Below are 24,351 nucleotides of genomic sequence, written 5' to 3' on the forward strand. Positions count from 1 at the left end.
GGGAGCCATGTGAGGTGTCAAACAAAAGCTTACTTTCTACTGGTTCTGTATCTGCTCTTCATATATCTGCATAATGTCTGCGTGTGGAGTTATGAATATGTACTCTGTATGGAGACTGGAAGCTTCTCTCTATGTGGTTGAGTAATGGGCCAGGAATGTTTGCCTATGGACATGCTAATGAGCAAGTCTCCAGGAAACAATAGATCTCTGGAGGCCAAAGAGACACCTGGCCACTGGCCATGTGACTCTAGCCAGCTTGGAAGAAACCTTGGAGGAATAAATATGGAATGTGGCTGACTCCATGGAGGTCTCCAGATCTGCTCCTGACCCCAGATGCAGCTTTGCAGGGATTCACGAGCCAGGAAGAACTATGGACCCATCCTGGCATAGGATGTGCACCAAGGACTTTTAAGCCAGCAGCTATAACATCTGTGCTGCAAGCCTGAATCGAAACTGGGAGATTTGATGCATGTAATGTAGGATACTTTAGCAACCTCACTCTCGTGCTTCTCTTTCGTGTAGTAATAAACCTTTAGATGTTAGATGCTAAAGGATTGGCTCGGCGTGATTTGTGGGTAAGATCCAGAGTGTAAATTGACCTGGGAACTGTGGCTGGTTTCTTGGAACCGGACATAACTTGTTCGGGGAAGGTGGGATTGGGTTCTAAGACCCCTCTCCTGTGTATGAGGCCCGGGGCCATCTGGGATGTCGGAGGGGTTTTGCTCGTGAGGCTTCAGGCAGGCAGCTGACACGCTCTGTGGGACTGGTGTGTGGCCTATTTAGGAAGGTCTCCAGTCTAGGAGCTACAGAGAGCCCCGAATTTGAGCAATTCGCCCTGAGCGGATGCCCTCAGCTGTGCTCAGACCTGGCCCGGTCCGTGTCAGTGGCGTAGTCGGCAGGATCCACAGATTTTGGTCAGCTGAGCTTTGGATCAGGACCCCATGCTGTCTAAATTTGATTTTTGGTGTTGAGAGTTTGGTTGGTTAAAGAGCCGCTGCGATGAGCCAGAGATTATATGAGTGTCTGGGCAAAAGTTCTCTGAGGGATTTGTGCTTGGGGAGAGGCATTGCCTTTAGGAAGAGGGTCTCTAAACCAGAACTGGAATGGTTACTAGCCAGAGATGTGGCTGAAAGGGAGCCGAAGCGAGCCAAGGAAGCTGCTGAGAGAAGGCAGATGAAGAAATTGCTAAGAGAAAGCAGGAGCTGGATTGGGAGCTTGAAAAGAAAAAGGCCGGCAGCTGCAGCGCTCTGTGTGACTGGTGTGTGGCCTGTTTGGGAAGGTCTCCAGTCAGGGGCTGTAAGGAGCCCGAGTCTGAACAATTCACCCTGAGCAGACGCCCTCAGCGGTGCCTCTCCAGGGCGGAAGGGCCGGGCGGAAGGGCCGGGTGGGAGGGCCGGGCGGAAGAGCCGGGCAGAAGGGCCGGGCGGAAGGGCCGGGCCGGGCGGAAGAGCCGGGCGGAAGAGCCGGGCGGAAGGGCCAGGCCTCCTTTGTCACGGGCAGAGAGATGGTGCTTTCCCCACGAGGCGCATCATCCATTAAATTCGACTAGTTCTCCCAGGGAACGTCTGTGGAGCCCATTGGCTGCGTCCCTACGGCATTCTCCAGGCGTGTGCCGAGGGAAGGGGTTGCCATGCGCCTTGCACAGGCCTTCCTCAACAGGCCGCAGCCGCCTGGCACGCTGGAGTGATCTCGCCGAGTCCCTTCAAATGGTGCAAAGCTGCAGGCAGCACGAGTCCACTCGCAAAGCACAGCTGTGGCCCCATCTGCACTGCAGGGTTTGCTCCCACCCACGGGGGCTAATGGAAAACACCAGGTGTTTTCTGAAGCTGTGCACGTCGGCCACGTGTGCTGGACGGCAGAGCCGGAGAACGTGTCCCCTGCTCCCCTTCCCCCGCCCTGCACAGCCTCGTGCTCCGACGCCTGCGGAAGAACTGCCTGTGGCGCGGGCGCAGTCCGGCCTGGGGCATGACGACCGTTCCACGGAGCCCAGCGGCAGTCGAGAGCACTCGTGGCCCTGCCCGGCTCCGAGGCACTGCAGGACAGGACAGAGGAAGGTGTCTAAGGAGCGTTCTCAAGGGAGGAGGAGGCTGAAGTGCAGCTTCCTTGCTGCCAGAGCCTGGCAGGTGTGGTGAGGCCCCATGTCCTGCCTGCTGAGGAGAGTCGCTAGCCCCCCTGGCACATCAAGTGGGCCTGTGCCAGCCGCCTGAGAGCAGAACTTGGCCCTTGAGCTGCTGCCTTCTCCAGCTCCCCTTTAGCCTTCACACTTGCTTCGCCTCCCTCTCCAGCTAGCAGCACAGGAGGTTACTGGGTCTCCCAGCCGCCGCGCCACTGGCCTGAGCACGAGGACTAGCTGGGGGTGCGTGCCTGGCGCCGGAGCGAGGCGTTACTCCTGCATGGCTTTGGCGTGTCCTGGCTCGTCCAAGCTCTGCTGCCTCTAGCAGAAGCCGAGTTTCACGCACACGCCCTGCTTCTGTCTGTCGGCAGCCAGCCTGTTCTGCTCTGGAGCCCTCACTTCTCCTCTTCTTCTGAGTCCCCTGCAGTCTGTCCTGTCCCCTTGCACAGCCCTGAGCCCGTATCATCACCCTCTCATGAATAATCATCTTTACAGAGAGTAGGATCTTCCAAGGGGAAAGCCATCTGCATGGTCGCAGCAGACATATCGCCCTGGTCGCTCAGTCCTGCGCACGCCCTACGAGGCTGAGAGTGGCAAAGGAGCTTCAGGGAGTTGGGTGTCTGGCTCTCATTTGCATTGCAGTGGGATTTGAGTACATTGGGCCCTTCACCTCTATTGAAAATCCCATCCTCAGACAGCTGGCAGCCAGGTTTCCAGTTCATGGGCCGGGTTATTTGTATGGCTAGCACCAAGAGGCTGCAGCCAAGATCTAGGCCACGTTGCATGGGGCACTGTACAGACATACGGAAGTCCTTGCCCCAGAGTACTTGCGCAATGTATTCAATGGTAGTGAGGCAGTATCTTTTAGCATTTGTCCTTGGTGTCTGCAAATAAAGCATGGTGTCTTTTTTTTTTTTAATTTCACAATGGAGTGTGCTCCTTCGTCCAGGGAGCTGCCAGATTTGAACTCCTGAATTGCCAGCATCCTGTTTTGATCGTGAACTTTTTCCTACGTATTCCCAAGTTCCCGAGGCAAACAATGAAGATTTATTTCCCTCTGGTAGTTGTTTGGCTGAAAATAAAGTTTTCTTTAACCAGGGGAGCCTTGCCATTGGAATGAGACTGTTTGATGCTATTTTCCGAGATGCTCATCTTTGTAAAACACAAATGCTGCACGAGGCTTTCGCATCTGGGGAGGGGCTCCCAGAGTTTTGTACTCCTGCAGCAGGCTGTTTCTAGAAACAAAGATAACTTGGCCGTTACAAGTGGCAGCAATATATTCGCTGTTTTTTCTATTAGATTAGTGATATTTAATTTTCAAGCAATAAGGAGGGATGTTTTTGCAAGGGGTTTTTAATATCAGCAACTGAAAATTCCTTTGTAAAAGGTTATGCAAAAAAAAAAAAAAAATACAAGAAATTCAAAACCGCAAATCCTAGGGTGAGAATTTCAGCGCAGAAGTGGCTGTTATTTGCTTGGGACTCTGGGTACGTCAACTCTTCCGTGGCTGCATCTCCCTCCACAGTGGTGTGACGGATTAGTGCTCACTGCAGTGTGCACACGGAACCCTCCAAGCACTAAAGCAGCTATTCATCTATACCCAGGAGCTAAATATGACAATGTTAGCATTTTTCATTTCCCTGACGTTACCATTAATAAAGCAATGATCCAAAAGAAGCTTTGCTGAGTCTGTTCTTTATGCTTCCATCACTCACGACTAGATAATTTCACACAGGATCGTTTTTAAATTAAATGACGATAAAAGCGCTCTGCTGTTCTGTGTTCACTAGTTCATAGAAGTCTATCAAGTCATTAATGTGTCATGACAAACTGCTAGATGGATACAAGAGTAATTAATTATTTGCATAAATAACAGGTTGAACTTGGTGCTGTGAACCACAATGACACGTGCACCATATCGAGGGTGTCTCAGAACTTCTCACAAAGGGCCCATAAAAAGAGTTAAAATGGGACATCTTTGAAATCCTATTTTCTTCGTTTTTAAAATGGTCCAAAGATTGGCTTGAGTTTTGATGCTCTTTGTTCTAAAGTTCTTCATTAATGGCCATTGTAAGGAGGCCTCTGATCGCTGGTGCTTGCAGTGAACAATTGTACGGATTTTTATAATCGCTATTAATCGCCACATATTTTTCAAGATAATCACAGCAATTATTATTTAGAGTCCTCTTGTGTGTGCACATTGTGGAAAAGAAGAAGTGCTTATTATAGTGAGTGGTGTAGTCAACTACAGTCTGAAGTTCTTTGTCATCTAGAAATTCATTATGTAAGCTGATGCCGCCTATGAAAGTTCGTCAGTGCGGTTAAATTAGGGTAGCATTGGCAGATCTGAGTATTTAAATCTGGTCGCTTTGCTAAAAATATAGTTATTCTCAGAAGATGAATTACTAATTTGACAACTGAAGTTTAGTTGGAATCTACAGCATTAGGAAGAAGGCAGCATGTATCGCACAACGGGCAAAAACGGGTGACAGGGTTGGGGGAGGAGGGTTCACATTAAAGAGAGAATTTAGAAGCGAGCTCACAAGTTGTATTTATAGGATTTAGTTTTGTGACATGCCCTTTAAAGGTTAATATTCAATCTTAATAATTTACAGCAAATTGCACCTGGAGACGTATCAGGCCAGTTAGAAATGAATTCACTGTTCTGCATGAAATGAGAGTGTCATTTTGGCCCCGTCTTCCGGCATCTGCTCCTTCCTGTTTGGGGCGGGGCAGGGTCTCTGGGAAATTTGCTCCGTCAGGTTTTCTAGGAGTGGAATTCTCACTTTGCGCTCTCGAACTCCTTTCTCCAAAGCCCGTGAATGGGCTCGCTGAGTTAGGGCCCTGCGGGAGGAGCTGCACCGGCGACGCAATCAGCAGCAGGGGAATGTCTTTCAGAAACGCCTTTTTGCTTTTTCAGTTTTAATGTGAAGAGGGCGCAGGCACCTCCCGAACGTGAGACCGATGCCGTGGGCCTAGTTGTACGGAGGGAAGGAAGCCACTGTCCCGTGTTTCTCTCCCTGCATTTCAAATTCCGTTTCCCAGTGCCAGGGGACTGTGCCTTTCCCAGACTGGGTTCCCACCGGGAGTGGGGCCTGGCTTGTAATGTTAGGAGGAGAGGTTTGGGTTTCTCGGCCTCACAGTTCCTAGTGTCAGAAGGAAAACCTTGAGACTTAGATGATTCCCCCCCATTTCTCCTGGGAGGAGATACTGTCCCGATGCCTGTCAGATCCGTCTAGGCAAAGACTAGGCAAGCCAGGGAAATGGTGTCTGGATACAGAGTACATGTGGCTGCTAGGACATAGAATCAGTGCAGTGTAGGCCTGGAAGGGGCCTTGAGAAGTCGTCATGTCCAGCCCCCTGCACTGAGACAGGACCAAGGAAACCTGGATTGTCCCTGGCAGCCGTCAGTCCAGCGTAAGCATATTAAGAAACTTTTAAGCCGGCTCCCCCCAGCACCAGCTCTTGCTCCCCCTCCACCCCCACTGCTGCCTCTGATACAGAGGCAGCAAGGTGGGGGGGGGGGAGAGTGAGTAGTCAAGTAGCGACTCAGCTTGTCGCTTACACCCTTAGTCCGGCCTGGTCTTAAAAACCTCTGGGGATGGGTTCACTGGTTCCAGTCAAGGTGTGGTGAGGACGAAGCAAAAGCCATTGCTCTGGCACAGTCGTTCAGAGGTCTGCTGTCTGTGAAAAGTGCCCGCCTCTGCCCAGTGCAGGGGGCCCACGTGCCAGCGGTGAAATCACCTTCCCGGCGTGGTGTGACACTGGTGCACTCCGAGGCCGGGTGTGTCGGCGGGGGGGGGGGGGGGGGGGGAGATGTACTAACTGCTGGCATCTAATGCTGGGATCTTTGGTGGATGAAGAGAGACGGTTCCGGTCACTGAGCACGCGGGTTTGCGCAGGCCGAGTGTTTAGATACTGAAATTGATGCATTTCGGATCCATGTGGTTACTGTGCACATAATGGAGACGAGCATGAGCATCTCTGTAGGACTCATGCCTCGCCCTGAGGAACTGAGTGGAAAATAGCATAGGGTGTACACAGCTCTGGCCTGGAAGATGCTGCCCTGCCAGGACAGCGTTAGGTGGGTTTTACTGGGGGCTTATTCACCTTCGATTGGATGTTTGTTTAAACTAGGGACGTGAAATCCCGTTAAAGTTAACTGGTTAAACGAGAGCCTGGCTGGGCTGCAGCACGTGGGCCTGGTCTGGCGTTGTGGGGAGGCTGCTCCCGCCCAGCCGGGCTTACCCGATAAAAGTGATACTTATGGGATAACTGGTTAACCCTTTACATCCCTAATTCCAAACCCTAGGAAGAACACCATTCTCTATTCAGTCTTGTAGGACTTTAGAACGGGCTTTCAGCAGATCTCTCTTCATTTCTTGCCTCTGAATTCTGCGGTGCTTTCCCGAGAGAGAGAGAGGTCTGTAACGCAGCCGTGAGTTGGCCAAGAATGGCTCGTCCCCGGAAGGCTTGCAGCCAGTCGCTGCCTTGGCATGAGTTCGCTAGATCTTTGCACGAGTCTGGGAGCGTCAAATGGGAGCTCAGCACCCAGCCCCGGGGGAAGGAGGCGAGGGGTGGAAAAGGGAGCGGTGGCGCTGACACCATCCGGCGGCATCGGTAGAAATAAGGATTTCTGGGTTGGGTTTCTGGCAGGCTGAGCTTGGCTGTTCGGCTGTTCAGCCTGCCCAGAGTTCGCTCCCTGGTTAGTCTCAAGGGAGAGCATTCGTCTTGGTTTCTCAAAGACATGGCCTACGTTATGGGAGCCATCTTTCTCCTTAGCCGTAGGAAGCTCCAGAGGTGCCCATGCTCCAGCTGAACAGGTCTGTGACCAGCCAGAGTCATTAAAGAGCTGCTGGCACCTCCTGAAAAACGGGGGGACTGATGTATTTGCCCTGGGAGAGCCCGTTTTCTCTTGTTCTTTCCCTTGATGGCTCCCTAGGGACACCCCCGTACATGCTGCTTCCCCGCAGCACCTCGCACGCCCCTCGCCGCTGTGTGCAGCGGTGTGATACTCAGTTGTAGACATGAAGACGTGGAAGCAGAAATGTGCAAGACTCAGCTCTGTTTCAGATCTGTCCTGTCTCTGAAATATTCCGTTTCTCCAAGAGTCCTAGATGTTCAGTCCTCAAGATTTGCTGACACTTAGATCTAAGGGTACGTCTACACTACAGCGCTAGTTCGAACTAACTTAGTTCGAATTAGTTAATTCGAACTAAGCTAGTTCGAACTAACGCGTCTAGAACTAAAAACTAGTTCGAACTAGCATTTTGCTAGTTCGAACTAGCAAGTCCACATTGAGTGGACTCTGAACAGGGCTTAAGGATGGTCGGAAGCAGTGCCGGCAGGGCATAAAAGGAGGACTTAGAGCATGGAGATGCTGTCTCAGGCTAGCCGAGGGCTGCGCTTAAAGGGTCCCGACCCCCACCCCGGACACACAGTTCTAAGGGGTGCCCCGCTTGCAAAGAAGTTCTGGCTTGGAGTGCCCTGAGTGCCCACACTGGGCACATCACACCACTCGGCCATCAGCCCAGCTGCACTTGCCGCAGGCTGCCATCTGGGGAGAGGGGGAATTGGGGGGCTGCAGGAGAACTTCCACCCCCAGAAGCCCGCAGAGCCAGCCCAGTCCTCCCCATCGGGGGCTCGTACCCCATTCCTCCCTCACCTCCTTCCACTTACCCTTCCTTAGCCCCCCTTCTTATTGATGTACAAAATAAAGATAACGTTTCTTCCAACATTGACTCTGTCTTTATTGAAAAAAAACTGGGGGAGACTGGGAAAAGGAGGTGGGAGAGCGGAAGAGAAAGGCTGGGAGAGGGGAGGGCAACTAACATGATCAGGGGTTGGGAACAGGTCCCAGATGAAGAGAGGCTACAGAGACTGGGACTGTTCAGCTTAGAAAAGAGGAGACGGAGGGGGGACAGGATAGAGGTCTCTAAAAGCAGGGGTTGGGTGGAGAGGGTGCATTCAGAAAAGTTCACCATGAGTTCCCATAAAGAAGGACTAGAGGACACCAAAGGAAAGGAATGGGTAGCAGGCTTGAAACTAGTAAGAGAAAGTTGTTGTTCTTGACAAAGCAAATAGTTAACCTGTGGAACTCCTTGCTGCAGGAGGCTGTGAAGGCTACAACTAGAACAGAGTTTAAAGGGAAGTGAGATAAAGTGATGGAGGTTGGGTCCATGGAGTCCTATTAGCCAGAGGGTAGGAGTGGTGTCCCTGCCCAAAGTTTGTGGAAGGCTGGAGAGGGATGGCACGAGACAAATGGCTTGGTCATTGTCTTCGGTCCATCCCCTCCAGGGTCCCTAGGGTTGGCCGCTGTTGGCAGACAGGCTACTGGGCTAGATGGACCTTTGGTCTGACCCAGTACGGCCATTGTAAGCTCAGGGCTCAGTGTCGGGGGTCTCAGTGGACCCCCTTGATTTTCATGCACACCTGGTCCTGGGTGGCCAGGCTGGCAGCTCTCCTGCCCTAGACGGCCACTTTCCTGTGCCTAGTGCGGAGATCGTGGACGAGGTCCACGATGTCCGCACTAGCCCAGGAAGGTGCCCGCCTCTTGCGGTCCAGGGCAAACTCCCGGGAGCCGCCAGCCTGGTCCCGGCAAGAGGAAGTGGGCTGGGGGGCATCGGGTGGGTGGCTCTGTGCTGTGCCAGGTGCAGGGTCTGCTAGCTGGGTGCTGGCAGGCTTGCACCTGGCACGGGCACCGTAGCCAGCCCGTGCTCCTTTAAGGGGTCCGGGGCCGGGAGGGGGGCATAGAGTTTCCCTGGTGTTGGCCAGAGTGGCCACCAGGGAAAGCTGGGGAGGGCTAGCCTCCCACTAGTTCGAACTAAAGGGCTACACAGCCCTTAGTTCGAACTAGCTAGTTCGAACTAGGCGTTAGTCCTCGTAAAATGAGGTTTACCTAGTTCGAACTAAGCGCTCCGCTAGTTCGATTCAAATTCGAACTAGCGGAGCGCTAGTGTAGCACCTATTAAAGTTAGTTCGAACTAACGTCCATTAGTTCGAACTAACTTTGTAGTGTAGACATACCCTAACTTCTTAGGTTTTCCCTTCGCCTGTCTGAGTTAGAATGAACCCCTCAGCGGCTGGCTGGTCGCTCTCTTGGACACTGTTTTAGGGGAACGTCGGCAACAGCCAGCCAAGGAGGAATGCGAGAGGTGGGTCGGTCCTGTCACCGTGGACCGTGACCTCTGAGACTGCAAACACAGCCAAGGAAAATATTAATTTTTAACAAGAATTGGGAAGAACTTTGCTGATCGGGGACGATCATCCATAGCAAGGCTGCTCGTGCAACAGTAAAAGGGCTGTCGTGCCAGCGGCCAGGTTCCAGGCTAACTCGGATAGCCGGAGGAAGATGCAGGCCTACCCAAGGCCTGTGCTGGACAGACGCCTCCGTCTTTTGCCCAGGCGGGAGGGAGGGGAATTTTGCTCACGTGCGTGTCCCAGAGGGATGTTGAAACCCGGTTAATCAGTTTGCCTAGCGTAACTGACTAACGCAGGATCCCGGGCTGGGGAACTTCTGTCCCCAGCCCTGTGCTGGGGCTCCCGCCAGCTCCCAGCCCCCGCCACAGCCACCCGTGTCCATGGCAGGCCCACTGCAGGGCCGGAGCAGCCTCTTGCCCGTGGCCTTGCCCTGTGGCTACTGGTTAACAGGAAGCATTGCCCATTGAGGGCGAGGCTAACCGGGAACCCGGTCACCTTTAACATCCCTAATGTCCTGAATATTAAACTTTTGGCAGAAGGAGCCACATGCAGAACTACAGCACGTCCGTCCGGGTGTGGGAGCCTTCCTTTTCCTAATGACTGTTCCATTTCATCTTAACGCAGCCCTGGCAAGTGTGGGGGGCAGCAGAAAAGCTTTCCTGGGAGCGAGAGGTAACGAGCACTAGCCAAGTGCAAGGTCACGGTGGTTCCTTCATTTTTAAACTGCCTGTGAACACTTGGCGGCTAGATCCCTGAACCTGCCACTGCGAATGCTGCTTCCACCAGCCAACTTGGGGGCCCCTTTCTATGGTGATCCGCTGGGTTTAGCTTTGGAAAGAGTTTCCTTGCCCCGCCCCTAGCACCACTCCTGGTGTTGCTGGGCCCTGTCGAGGGCAGCGCAGTGCGTCCGTACGAAAGACTGGCGCAGCCTCTGGCCGAGTGAGCGCAGCGTTGGCCCAGGAGTTGCTAATGGCTTTGAAAAGAGGCATCGGAATGCAGACCCTGAGCGCGGCCCGGGCCCCTCACAGCCTGCCAAGAGCTCGGCAAAGCACCAGGGAAAGGACTCGGAGCTTGGGGATTACGCTTCTTTTCAGTGCAGCGCTGGAGCAGCGGGCACAGAACTTGGGATTCCCTGGAACGTCAGTCTGACTGACCCGGCTCTCCCCCTGCGGCCCTGAGAGAATCGCGCCCGGGGCTGGGGGCCGACGCGGCCCCTCCCCAGTGGATGGCAGCTGCAGCTCCGAGTTCCCTGCCTGTGGGCTGCTCGGTCGTCATGCAGCGTTGACATCGACGTCCATTGGACCCTGGTGAGTCACCAGGAGCATTGCGTTGGTGCTAATGGTGATTTGAAAGAACCCCACCCTGGAGGGCCGGCGTCTGCCGCTCCCCTGGCATCGGACTCTGCACAGCAGCCCCAGTGCTGCCTGGCTCCTCCTGGAGGGTGGCCGTCGGCAGTCGGAGGACAGGGGAGAGTCGGGCCCCACGTGGCAACGTGACCATGCGCCACGTCTCGCGATTGCCGCTTGGGTGGAAAACATACTGAAACCACCGACTCCATCTGCCAAGTCCTAGGGGCCAGGCCAGTGCTCCGGGGGTCGGGGCAGCTGACTGCCCTCTGCTCCACACTCACATCCTGGCAGCCTCCCCGCCTCCCTGCAGTCCTTGTGCTTTATTAGGGAGGACGTAGTCTTCCGTATTGCCCTGGGCGTGCCGGGGAAATGCTCAGCCAAAATCCTCGCCCGCAAAATGTCCATGTGGGCAGCGTTAAGGGAACAGGACTCAGTCTTGGGGTGGGATCAAACCTCCCGATATCAAATGTCCTGTTGGCCATTGAGATTCCGATTCCAGTGAGGAAATTTGGGCTTATGCCCCAAAATTGTAACAGCCACTCACAAGGCTGGGCTTGGGGAACGTCCGTGTAAAAACCAGCATCTAAAATGGCTCTTGCACGGTGTCCCGGTTGGAAGAGTCGTGGTCCCACCTGCACTTCGTGTGTTGATGTTCAGCCTGCCCAGATGAACAGGCGGGGTGAGTTCAGGACTCCAGCGCAGCGGAGACGCCCGGGAACAGAAGAGTCCCGGCGTGAAGCGAGGGGAAAGCTACCCGCTGTATCCGCTGTTTTCTTAGCAGAGATTGGTCGGAGAGCAGCCTGCGTCCAGCAGGGCTCCAACCCTGTGGCAATCAATGCAGACTGGCCCACCTTCCCCAAACACGGGTACAGGGCTGGTGGGGGAGAAAACACTTGACCTTCCCCCAGCTTCCCTGCCCTCGAACAGGACTGGTGCAGGAGAGCTCGGTGCGTTATTTGTTTAAACTCTCCTGAATCGGTTAGTGCTTCAAATCCTCGACTTCTGGTGCCTGCCTATAAAAAGAACAGCTGAATGAGCTCATTGTTTTCTGATTTTTCCCTTTAATGTATTTTACAAACAGCCTAGTGATGGGTCTGACACGCTGATTCCTATGTATGCTGCTTTCACTTTGGGATTACAGCATTAATAACATACTTCTATGCAGCGTGCCATTTTTAAGCATGATCGTTATGATAAAGGGCATATACTTAATTACAGGCCTGCTTAATTACAGCTCTGTTGAAGCTCGTTTGTTTAGGAGAATGCTAATTGTGCTACTGAGCCTTTGGCACACCCTCCCTTTCAGCTGCTGGGTTGCTCTGTGCTGTGTATCAGCGGGTTTTATAACGACAGTGTCAAAGACGGAGGGAGGCCAGCGACACATTTCTAGGGATGCTTTGCTGTGTTCGAGGGACTTTCAGCCGAGAGCTGGGTCATTTCTTTCATCTGTTTACCAACAGCCGTTGTCTGGCTGGCCCAGGCGGCTTCCTGCCAGGGTAGGGCGTGCTGAACCCGCATGGCTCTGTTGCCGTATCTCATCTGTTTGTTGGAACACCTGGCCTCCACCTGGGCTAGTCGGTCAGAGAAACTTAAATAAAGCCCCTGGTCCGTGTATGAAAATCTTCCTGCAGCGACCTGAACTCGTCCGTGTTGGCTGAAGTTACACACACTGCCCCATGCCCAGGGGCTGCGGCTTTGCAGGAGAATACCTGGTTGGGGTTAAGGTAGAGGCCACCACTGCGAGCCTTACGCTTGCTTTGGGGACGTGGTCACGTCTGCTTTTTCTCACAGCTGAAATTGATAGAGAACATCAGAGCGGCCAGACTGGGTCACACCAAAGGTCCATGAAGCCCAGTGTCCTGTCTGCTGACAGTGGCCAATGCCAGGTGCCCCAGAGGAAGTGAACACAACAGGGAAACAGATGTGGTCTCCTCACCTCAAAAAACATATTTTGGTCTTGGAAAGAGTTCAGAACAGGGCAACTAAAATGATCAGGGGTTTGGAACGGGTCCCATGTGAAGAGAGGTTAAAGTGACTGGGACTTCTCAGTTTAGAAAAGAGGAGACTGAGGGGGGATATGATAGAGGTCTATAAAAGCATGAGTGGTGTGGAGAGGGCGGATAAAGAAAAGTTATTGATTAGTTCCCATAATAGAAGAACTAGAGGACACCAAAGAAAATTAATGGGTAGCAGGTTTTGAACTAATAAAAGAAAATTCTTCTTCACACAGCGCATAGTCAACCTGTGGAACTCCTTGCCACAGGAGGCTGTGAAGGCTAGAACTATAACAGAGTTTAAAGAGAAGCTAGATAATTTCATGGAAGTTAGGTCCATTAAAGGCTAATAGCCAAGGGATAGAAGTGGGGCCCCTGACCTCTGTCTGTCAGAGGCTGGAGAAGGATGGCAGGAGACAAATCGCTGATCATTGTCTTCGGTCCACCCTCTCTGGGGCATCCGGTACTAGCCACTGTTGGCAGCCAGGCTACTGGGCTAGATGGACCTTTGGTCTGACCCGGGACGGCCATTCTTATGTTCTTAAGTGATCCCTCCCCTGTCATCCATTTCTAGCCTCTGACAAACAGAGGCCAGGGACACCGTTCCTACCCATCCTGGCTAATATCCATTGATGGACCTAACCTCCATGAATGTATCTAGTTCTTTGTTGAACCCTGTTAAAGTCCTGTTCCTCACAACATCCCCTGGCAAGGAGTTCCACAGGTTGACTGTGCACTGCTTAAAGAAAAACGTTCATTTTGTTTGTTTTAAACCTGCTACCTATTAATTTCATTTGGTGACCCCTAGTTCTTATATTATGGGAACAAGTAAATAACTTTTCCTTATTCACTTTTTCCACACCAGTCATGATTTTATAGACCTCTGTCATATCTCCCCTTAGTCTCCTCTTTGCTAAACTGAAAAATCCCCATCTTTTTAATCTCTCTTTATATGGGATCATTTTTGTTGCCCTTTTCTGAGCCTTTTCCAATGCCAATATCTTTTGTGAGATAGAGCAACCACTTGTGTACACAGGATTCAAGGTGTGGGTGCACCATGGATTTATACAGAGGTAATCAGCTATTCTGTCTTACTCTCTATCCCTAGTTTGCTAACATTCTGCTTGCTTTTGACTGCTGCTGCAAATTGAGAGGCTGGGTTGAACCAGATAACCAGGGTGGAGAACTTATAACCCCTCTGAAGACTTGGAAACGTGCCCTTTTCAGAATGTTATGGGAATTGCTGAAAGATGCAGATTCCAAAAATACACTTGCTCACCTGAGCTCCAGTGCCTTTCAGAGCTTTCTCTGTGGTTGCAAAGCCAGGTACAGTGCAGCTAAGGTCCTTACTCGGATTTAAAAGAAAAGAGCTAAAGCATAGGAAAACCCACCCATACTCCTACGGTTGCGCTGCCACCCAAGAGAGCTAGGGCACCATGACTCAAGGCTGCACTCTGCACAGCTAGCCACCCCCGGGTGTTGAATACTCTGGGATTTCGCTGGCATCTGCTTCCCATGGGGACTAGGTGTTTGGTGCATTACAGCTGCAGTTGGTTATTTACTGTCTAATGTTTCCAGCAGTGGCAGACGGGAGAGCTGGAGATTCTATTTAATCTCTCGTGGCAGGATGTTTTCTAAGGGTTGCAAACACATTTCCAGTCGCCTTTTCCAAACCCTTCCTGGTAATACGCCCGTGGGATCTTAGTTCCTTGTGTTCTGCTGGGGGCTCTCTTGTTACGTAGCCGTTTATATGCAAACTGTTACACGCACGAGGTAAATGGAAGTCTGCCCTTTCCAGCCATCTGCATTTCTTCTGGACTCCAGACACTCTTTTCTGGAGAGGCTGGTTCCGGATGCAGCCCAACCAAGCTGGGAGCAAATTCTTAGACCCTGGGCCAGAATGATCCTGGCTGTTACAGGAACATACCTGTGCTGCGAACTGGCAGTCCGATTGGGAGAGCGATTGGCTGCCGCTTGGTTGATGCTCTTGCCCAGTGTTGATGCGGCTCGCACGCCTTTGCAAGCGCGGGTTGTTACTGGACACCAGAGTGTCAATGTGAGATTTCAACCCTCGGTTCATCTCTGTTTTTCAGCCATGGATGGAGTGCCTTTTATGATCTCAGACAAGTTCGCCTGTGCTCCTGATGGGGTAAGTGGCCGTTGTTATTCTGCAGGGTAAAGTTCACCCTCGTGCACAAAGGAAGGCAGCGAAACTGGTGGACGTAATTGGTGCATAGTCCTGAACTGGAGCTGGCCCCTCACCGGGATTAGAGGTGCCCTGAAAACATTTTGCTTTGACCTGTGGGGGTTGGTTTGCCCGATGGTTCCTAAAAGCCAGTTCCTCTCTTAGCTGAACCCTCTGGCACTGCCAGCAGAGCGGTGAGCGGGGCACATTCTGTCCGTATGTGTTATACATGAGCCGGTACCTGGTTTGCCAAAGCCACGTTAAATCTCCTGTCCCTTCCCTGCATGGAGGTGGCGCTGTCCTATCGGATCCCAGAACGGAGGCCAATGCTAGTGACCTGGGGGTGCAGGCACACACTGGGCGCTAGAGAGAGGCAGAGGTCTTTTCATCCCCGCTGTTCATAACGCACAGAGCGCGGGGCCGAGCCGCAGTGGGACTTGCACCAATGTTCGATAAAGGCTGAAAAGGCCTCTCCAGGCACTGCCCAGGGGCCATGGCCCGGGGATATCGGATCCACCCAGCACGTTGCTGTCCTTTGTTTAAAAAAGAGGGGTTCCAGTTCTTGGGTGGGAGCCCGTCACCTTGCAATGTGTCCCTTGCTCCTGAGCACAGGTAAGGGCCCAGTCGGCACCCACCCCTTGGTCAGAGCTGGGAGCCCAGGCCGGCACACCCACCTGACACGCTGGTTGAGCGCCATCGAAATCTGGGCTGGGCCTGCGCCTACAGCAGCGCGTGCCGGGCGGAGCCTCGGGGACCGTGCGTCACATGCACCCTCCGGGGGCTCTGCAGCACGAGGGATGCTGGGGGTTTTGCACAGGAAGTGCAAGTAACGAGCTGACCCAGCCTCGTGAGGTTGCCATGGCGACGCTGGCAGGATTCCCGTTTCTGGGGAGCCAGGCTGTGCTGTCCTGTTTTCCAATCCCAGGCTAGAAAGTTGAGAGAGGTTGTTGTGGCCTAATGACACAACAGCTGGGCCGCCGCCGGGGTCCAGGCAAGAAAAACATGGCTAAGAAAATGTTTTCAGTGTTCCCGTTTCCCTCTGGCGCCAGAGATTGTCCAGGCCAAAGCTGGCCCGGGCGGGGCCGTGTGCCCCGGTTCCGGATGCTGCCCGCCCGTTTCTGACGTGAGGTTAGTGCCGGGGTGCGTGGAGGGTCTGCCCGGCCGGCCCAGCTGCCTGGATACAGGCAGTGACCGCGAAAGCTTCCCACGCTCCCTGCACTGGCCCGTGTCTGCATCTGGGAATGGAGTGGGCGCACGTCCGGGTCAGCCCCGGGTGCATCTGCAGGGATGCTCGGCGGAGAGCTGGTCCATCCCTAGCGTGGCGGTGGCGTTTGTGACGTGCTTAGAGGGTCCAAAATAGGTGCCACTGAAAGACGTCGGTGCACCGCTTGCCTGGGGCCACTTCAGGACAGGAACCCAGAGCCACGAAATGCCACATCCCATCACCGTTCCCTTCATCCGTCCAGGGCCACTAACAACAGCTCTTTCATCAGTGTACAAGGCGGCTGCCTCTCGCTCGTCACGTCCTGCCTCTGGTGTTCGTGGCACCGTTTTTGTTTAGCTTGGCGATTGGATAAAGTGCAGATGCTGTGGGATGGCTTTGCAGCCATTCCTGTCTGTCTGGGATCGTTCGTGCCCGTTACTCCCTTCCCCGGGTGCTCCCAGAGAACGGGAACCTGCAGCTGCCAGGAGAAATGCAAAAAGCCCATAGGCCATGCTAAGCCTGTGACACCGTTGCCACCATATGGTCAGTGTGGTCGGGCGAATGTCACCAGCGCCATCTAAACTCCTTGGCTTGTCACCCCCGGGGCAACAGACGTGATTCTGCGGCAGGAAGACAGACGGATTTGCTAGTTTAAAACAACCCGTCAGGGGTAGCCGAGTTAGTCTGTGGGGGTATGTCTACACTACTACCCTAGTTCGAACTAGGGTGGTAATGTAGGCAACCGGAGTTGCAAATGAAGCCCGGGATTTGAATTTCCCGGGCTTCATTTGCATCTTGCTGGGCGCCGCCATTTTTAAATGTCCGCTAGTGCCACCATTTTTAAATGTCAGCTACACGCGGCACGGACTAGGTAGTTCGGACTAGGCTTCCGAAATTCAAATCCCGGGCTTCATTTGCAACTCCGGTAGCCTACATTAACCACCCTAGTTCGAACTAGGGTGGTAGTGTAGACAGACCCTTACAGAAAACAACAACCAAAGGTCTGGTAGCACTTTATAGACCAACAAAACATGTCGATGGGATGGGCACAGCCCACTTCTTCAGATGACCGGAGTTATGAGTTTGGGATGTGAACACTCGAAATAAATAGGAGAGGGGAGTGGGGGGGGGGGGTGAGAAGAATAAAGGAGGGGGTAGGAGACAGAGCATCAGTAAGTATCTGGAGAATGGGTACTTAGGTTTATCTGCTTAGGTTTAAGTACCCATTCTCCAGATACTTACTGATGCTCTGTCTCCTACCCCCTCCTTTATTCTTCTCACCCCCCCCTCCTTCTATTTATTTCGAGTGTTCACATCCCAAACTCCTAACTCTGGTCATCTGAAGCAGCAGGCTGTGCCCAGGAAAGCTCATGCTCCCATCCACATGTTTTGCTCGTCTATAAAGTGCTCCCAGACCATTGGTTGTTTTTTTCAAAACAACCCTGTTAGTCATGGCAAGGAACCCTAGTTACAAGCAAGCTCTGCAGTCACTGCCTGTGTGCGGGCGGGAGGGTTTGGGGTGACTCACACTTTTAGGGACGAAGCCTCTGGCTCTCCAGTGACAGAGAATGTAGCTGCTGAATTATTCTAAAAACTAAACAAGTTTCTGGGGTGGGGTGCTTGTGGGTTTGTTTTTCAGATGCAGCAAGTTGATCTCTTGGGCATCACGATCAAATCCCTGGCAGAAATTGAAAAGGAGGTAAGTGGCCCCATGGGACTCTGAGCACAGGCAGATCTGTGCGCGTGTAGCTGCAAGGTGCCTCCCTTGCGGGAAGAGTTTAGATTGCTTGGCCGGGTCGCTGCTGGTGGATAAAATCAACAGTGAGTTAAGCCGAACAAGGTAGCTCAAAATTGCAAATGCCTTTTGTGATTTGTGCCAGGAGACGCTTTAAGCGTTGGCTCCAACGGCAAAATCTGCGCCTAGACGTCCCTCTTTCTTAACATTCCCTTCTCGCGTATTGACAAGCGCCGCGTGTCCCTGAACAGGGCGCTGGTTGCGGGAGTGTTTTCCGTTTCAGCAACCCGCGGAGTTCAATTAAGCAGGGCCAGGTAAACTGCTTCCTAATTTTTCAGTGTGATGGGGAACGGAACTTGCCACTAGGAACAACTACTGTGAGATTTTAGGAAGGGGCGACCGGAAGCAAACCAGAGTGTTGCCCACCTCCGGCATTGTGTAGCTGCCACTGTCCCGCAGCAGCGTGTTGGTGTGTGCATGCCCCGTACTGCACAGCATTAAGCACTCGGATATGCAGAGGCAGCTTCCCTTTGAGGGGATATTTGTCTGTAAGATGGAGCCAGTAAGACCCCATTCCTTTGGGGTTTCCTGGCTGTGCTGCCAGCAAGCAGGCTCCTGGACAGCAGGATGGCTGGAACGAAGGCTGGAATCAGCGTGGCGCAGCAACACTTCTGAACCTGTCGTGGCCTCCCCAGCTCCTCAGCTGACTGCGCCTTTGGGGTTGATTTGCAGGTGCCATAAGCACGGGAGGAGTGTCACATGCAGATTAGAGGTGATTTTACAACAGAAGCCAGCGATTTATTGCTCAGCTCTTTTATGGCACGTTAGGAATTCTCGTGTTTATTTCCATAGTAAGGAAGACGCTCTGAGCTAACAAATCTTCCGGCAGATGTTTCTGTGGTTTGAGCCTTGCATCCAGACTGGTGATGTTTCTGTGCCCTCCTGCGGCAGGGTTTAGCAGCCGGGCGATGTGACGATGGAATATCTTAAGAGTGTCCCTAGCAACGTGCCTGTGTCCAGGCAGCTCAGACCTTTCCGCCCTGCAGCTCTGCCCCACCTCAGCCACCTGCTCTGCCAGGGCACGTGCGCGCAGAGAGCTCCTCGAGTGAGGCGACGGCGTATATTTTGCCTTTCCTAGTGAGCAGTGGCAGCGTGAGGGTGTCGTTTCCCTGGCTGAGGGCCTACATGGGATATCCGTGGTGCACAGAGCCTGCTGCACCGAGATAAACTTTGCCCCAAACAGCATCTAATCGTGAGGCACAAAAGCCACTTGTGCAAGGCCGGCTTGGTCCGTGCAAAGCCTGACGAGCACCAGGTGCTGCAGCTGCACCTGACGTGGGCCGGAGCTGCCAGCCTCTGTCGCTAGGATGGGCAGCGGGCAGGGAAGCTTTCGCCGCTAGGTTCTGTCCATCTTGCCAGAGTGGCAGAGTCAGAAGATGTTGGATTTCAGCAGCAGCATTTGAACCCCAGCACCCGGTGCAAGACTTGGCTGGGGGAGAGCCCTCCAGGCCCGGAAGCAGGGTTCCAAAGAGTCGTGGGGTCAAAAGCCGTTTCAGCGTGCCAGCCCGTCGCTCTCCTTTTGTGCTGCCATGCAGGGGATCTCTCCATCCCAACAGCCTTCTCCCATCACAGGCCGCATGTGTTTCAGAGTAATGAAAAGTTTAATTATGCAGCCCATATTCCTTGATGAAGCATCTTGTCTGCATACAAAGAGATGCGCATATAAATATTGCGAATTTCTGGGTAGCTTTATTTCCCTTGCAAGCAATAGCTCCATTACAGCAAACCTGCTGGATTTCCAGCAGCAGTAAGAGAGCATTTTCCCTGGAGCTGCCTGCCAGGCGGAAATATTCCCAAAGAATTTCAGGAATGATTATTCATTTTCTAGAGTGGAATGTGCCAGCTGTAGCAGCCGTTCTCCAGGCTGTGATAACAGCCTTCTCCTTGATGCTACGCACGAGCCTTCCCGCTGCTGTCGAGAGCCCTAGAGGACCCCTCCCCTGGGAGGAGGCTGCCATTGTGCTGTGCGCTGTAGAGACAGTCCCTGCCCCAGGGAGCTTACACTCTACGTGGAGAAGACAAGCCAGCGGACGGGAGAAGCGACTTGTCCGAGGGCGGCCAGCAGGCAGTGGCAGAGCCAGGGGTCAGTCCAGATCTGACACCCAGCAGAGTCTACGCTCTGTCCCCTCCTTCCGCGCCAGGCCGGGATTTTCTGCTTCTTTGTCATGCGCTGCAGGTGCCCTGTGCCGTGATGCAGGTGCATGACACAGCCAGGCAGGGGTGTCCCAACCCATCGCGTGCAGGAGAGTGACACGTGTGGCCTGGTCCCATTCATGCCTGGAGCACCACAGACTGGAGAGCAGCTTATCAGCTGCATTGCCTTGCGCCCCCATCCCGCAGCCTAACGACCAGCAGCGCATGACCGCTGGCCGCCTCGCCCTTTGCAGAGCAGGGTGCACCGCTCCCTTTCAACGCCGTGTGTAGCTACAAGACTGGGGAGAGTCTAATTAGTAAAGTGAGCATCCGACATTAATCATTCTCTTAGCATTGACAGGGAGGGCCGTTGATTTAACCAGTCAGTTGCTGCAGGGTTTCATAGGCTGCTCTTTGCAAACATTTTAATGAAGAAGTTGTAAATCTGCAAGAGTTTAAAATCTTAATTTTCTCCAGAAATATTTTCCTTGTTCTCCTGTTTGTAGTCAATTCTCCAGAGTGTAGTCACTTGAAATGTTCTTTAAATGAACATATTTGCTAACTGGCATGATTTCAGTTTTTAAAACATTGGTTCCAGCAATTAGGCATTTTTTTCAGTTCCCAAATGACTAGAGAAATTCGTCTTGATTATAATTGCTCTTAGCCACGCATATCTAATTTGTGTCTTTTTAAGTGTTAATTAGTAAACAGTTTGAGCTGACATCTTTATGTGTTTGTGTGTTGAAAAATGAGGCTTATTGCTTATTTAGCTTGGGGCTGATAGTGCTAGCTGTGACATCACGACATTGAGGTAAAATTAATGAAGACATGTTTGCCAATTAAAAAGCTTTCGTGGAGAAGACGACTCCTTGACACATCCTCCCTTGCACACACTGGGTTTGAACGTGGGCGCTGTGTGCCGTGGCATAAATCACTTCCTTTGTAAGGTGAATAAGGCAGGAGTTACTTCGGTTTTTGGCATCTAAACACTCATTTCTCAGTTGCCTAGGCAGCAAATTTCCTTAGTCCGGTACTGCCTGGATTCCCTTCGCCTTTTTTCAGCTGCCTTCTGCAAAGGTTAACGTGCAGCCGGCTTTGCCGCAAGGTAATCAGTGGTCACGGAGCACCATCTAGTGATGCGAACTTTTATTGCAGCTAGGAGATGGCTTGCCACTGCTGTCATCGGAGCGGCAGTAAATACTGGTAAGACGGTGGCCCCCCAAATGCCTGTTGGTGCTGGGGCCCTGATGTGTTGGATGGAGGCACAGAAAAGAGGTCGTCCCTGCCGGACGCCTACGCGGTTATTTCCTTATGCACAGGACACCAGCTGGTCCCCGGGAGAGGCAGCCCTGCCCTGAGGCGCTTACATTCCAGATGAAAATAGCTCCGGGTACGGGATCCGCCTCTAGCCTGGCGAAGGCTGTTCGCCGTCAGACGCCTCCCGCACAGGCCCTGCAGCTCTCCGGGTCCAACCGAAATCGCTGGTGGGAAGGAGGGGTCCATGCCCAGCCTGCGCGCCCCTCCCGTGGCCTGGCACGAAAGCCCGGCGGGCGCTGTGCGGCTCCGTGCACGGGCAGTCGCCTCCCGGCTTTGTCCTCGGGGGGCTGGCCTGCTGCTGCGCTGCGGCCGGCTCGTTGGCCCGCGTTGCCACGGGGATGTTAACGGCCCCCTCCCAGAGACCTGTGCAGGGCGCAGACAGGCAGGGGAGGGATGGGAGCGTCCTTCGCTTTCTGGGCCAGGGCTCGTGTCCTTCCAGCACCCTGGCCTGTGCGATTGCTGGTGGCACTGGAGGGAAGGAGCCAAAGACCCACCAGCTTTGTGCCCATCCCCAGGCTCGGATCACCTGGCTCCCAGCAGGTGCCGCTGGAACGGAGTCGGACCCTATGGATCCTCCTGCCCCTTTGCCCCCTTGGCAGCCCTCCAGTGACCGGTTGCCCCAGTTCTGAGCACTCCTTGTGCCGGGTCGCCGCCCAGAGGAGCAGCTGACCCAGGGGGGTGGCCAAGAGGAAGGGGCGCAGAGTCACCCCGGGGTCTCGGCCCCCAGCACGGCGGCAACAGCCCAGCTGAGCCCTGAGGCGGCAGGACAAGCCAGGCCCGCTTCCGCACAGGAGCGACCCACGTGGGTCGAGCACGAGTCCTGGGCCGAGGGGCTCTTCTGAGTGTCTCCCCCCTTGGGCGCCGCGGGCAGGGCTGTCATTGGGGCCGGGCTGCTCTGGGACTAGATGCCTTCATTTGCTTCTCGTGGCCCATGGAGGGCTCAGCCACGTGCGCCAGGCTCTCGTCGGGGCAGGGCCGCGTGCCCGGGGCGGGGAGCACACGGCAACGCTGGCCTGAGACACGCGCGGTGCCTAGTGCCTGGAAATTCCCATGTGGCTGGCGGCTGGTGGGCAGCGTGTGGCCAACGAGGGCCGAATCGTCCGGCTCGCCCCGTGCGCGGGGGGCAGGGCCGACTTATCCGTTCGGCACAGTAGGCACAGGGCCCAGGGCCCACGATACTTCTAGGGGCCCACGAAAATGTTTTAATTTCTTTTAAAATCAGAAGAAAAAAAACGTTTAGGGTCGAAGAAAATGTTTGAATTTTTTTCTCACATCAGAAAAAAATTAAACTTTTAGGGCCCACGAAAATCTATTAAATTTTGCCTAAAACAGAAAAAAAAATTAATATTTTTTTTTATGGAGGACGGGGCCTATGACGGCAAAATTGCCTAGGGCCCACAAAAGTCACAGCGCGGCCCTGGCTGATGCCAGGAAGGGGAAGGGGGATTCGTGGGGATGAAGGTCTGGGGCCTTTCCCAAGACTGGCCCTTCTCTTGGACCTGCTGGGAATCTCCTGACCTCAGATTCGCGTCCAGCCTGGCCGGAGACATGTGCCGGCCTGCCCGCTGCGGGGCAAAGGGCCCTTCAGATCGCTGCTGGAGCAATGCACCACACGCTCCGGGCAGCGCTGGGGAGGAGGGGGGTTCCCACGGTCCGGGCAATGCTGGGAGGTGGGGGGAGGGGTTCCACGCTCCGGGCAGGGCTGAGTGCTGGGGGGGAGGAGGCGCCGTGCTCCGGGCAGGGCTGAGGGCTGGGGGGGAGGAGGCGCCGTGCTCCGGGCAGGGCTGAGGGCTGGGGGGGGAGGAGGCGCCGTGCTCCGGGCAGGGATGAGGGCTCGGAGGGAAGAGGCGTCGTGCTCCGGGCAGGGCTGAGGGCTGGGGGGGAGGAGGCGCGTGCTCCGGGCAGGGCTGAGGGCTGGGGGGGGAGGAGGCGCCATGCTCCGGGCGGGGCTGAGGGCTGGGGGGGGAGGAGGCGCCGTGCTCCGGGCGGGGCTGAGGGCTGGGGGGGAGGCGGCGCCGTGCTCCGGGCGGGGCTGAGGGCTGGGGGGGGAGGAGGCGCCGTGCTCCGGGCGGGGCTGAGGGCTGGGGGGGGAGGAGGCGTCGTGCTCCGGGCGGGGCTGAGGGCTGGGGGGGGAGGAGGCGCCGTGCTCCGGGCAGGGCTGAGGGCTCGGGGGGAAGAGGCGTCGTCTCCGGGCAGGGCTGAGGGGGAGGAGGCGCCGTGCTCCGGGCAGGGATGAGGGCTGGGGGGGGAGGAGGCGCCGTGCTCCGGGCAGGGATGAGGGCTGGGGGGGGAGGAGGCGCCGTGCTCCGGGCAGGGATGAGGGCTGGGGGGGGAGGAGGCGCCGTGCTCCGGGCAGGGCTGAGGGCTGGGGGGGGAGGAGGCGCCGTGCTCCGGGCAGGGCTGAGGGCTGGGGGGGGGAGGAGGCGTCGTGCTCCAGGCAGGGCTGAGGGCTGGGGGGAGGAGGCGCCGTGCTCCGGGCGGGGCTGAGGGCTGGGGGGGGGAGGCGTCGTGCTCCGGGCGGGGCTGGGGGCTGGGGGGGGAGGCGTCGTGCTCCGGGCAGGGCTGGGGGCTGGGGGTGGGAGGCGCCGTGCTCCGGGCAGGGCTGGGAGGAGGCGCCGTGCTCCGGGCGGGGCTGAGGGCTGGGGGGGAGGAGGCGCCGTGCTCCTGGCAGGGCTGAGGGCTGGGGGGGGAGGAGGCGCCGTGCTCCGGGCGGGGCTGAGGGCTGGGGGGGAGGAGGCGCCGTGCTCCGGGCAGGGCTGGGGGCTGGGGGTGGGAGGCGCCGTGCTCCGGGCAGGGCTGGGAGGAGGCGCCGTGCTCCGGGCGGGGCTGAGGGCTGGGGGGGAGGAGGCGCCGTGCTCCTGGCAGGGCTGAGGGCTGGGGGGGGAGGAGGCGCCGTGCTCCGGGCGGGGCTGAGGGCTGGGGGGGAGGAGGCGCTGTGCTCCGGGCAGGGCTGGCGGGGGGAGGCGCCGTGCTCCGGGCAGGGCTGGCGGGGGGAGGCGCCGTGCTCCGGGCAGGGCTGAGGGCTGGGGGGAGGCCTGGAGAACGGGAAGGGCACAGGCCC

General features: G+C 55.1%; 1 protein-coding gene across 5 annotated transcripts in view; it reads left to right on the forward strand.

The window, feature by feature from the left end:
• Positions 1–24,351, forward strand: part of MVB12B (multivesicular body subunit 12B) — a 94,531-nt gene that overhangs the window by 63,448 nt on the left and 6,732 nt on the right. For 4 of the 5 annotated variants that reach the window (XM_075905741.1, XM_075905737.1, XM_075905740.1 and 1 more), the window contains exons 8-9: positions 14,750–14,805; positions 17,685–17,744. In XM_075905741.1, coding sequence (XP_075761856.1) covers positions 14,750–14,805; positions 17,685–17,744 — 116 coding nt within the window. Of the gene's footprint in view, positions 1–14,749; positions 14,806–17,684; positions 17,745–19,668; positions 22,955–24,351 lie in introns of those variants that run through there. The other variant, XM_075905738.1, reaches the window with a different exon arrangement.

This window comes from Pelodiscus sinensis, chromosome 22, assembly GCF_049634645.1.
Source record: "Pelodiscus sinensis isolate JC-2024 chromosome 22, ASM4963464v1, whole genome shotgun sequence".
NCBI lineage: Eukaryota > Metazoa > Chordata > Testudines > Trionychidae > Pelodiscus > Pelodiscus sinensis.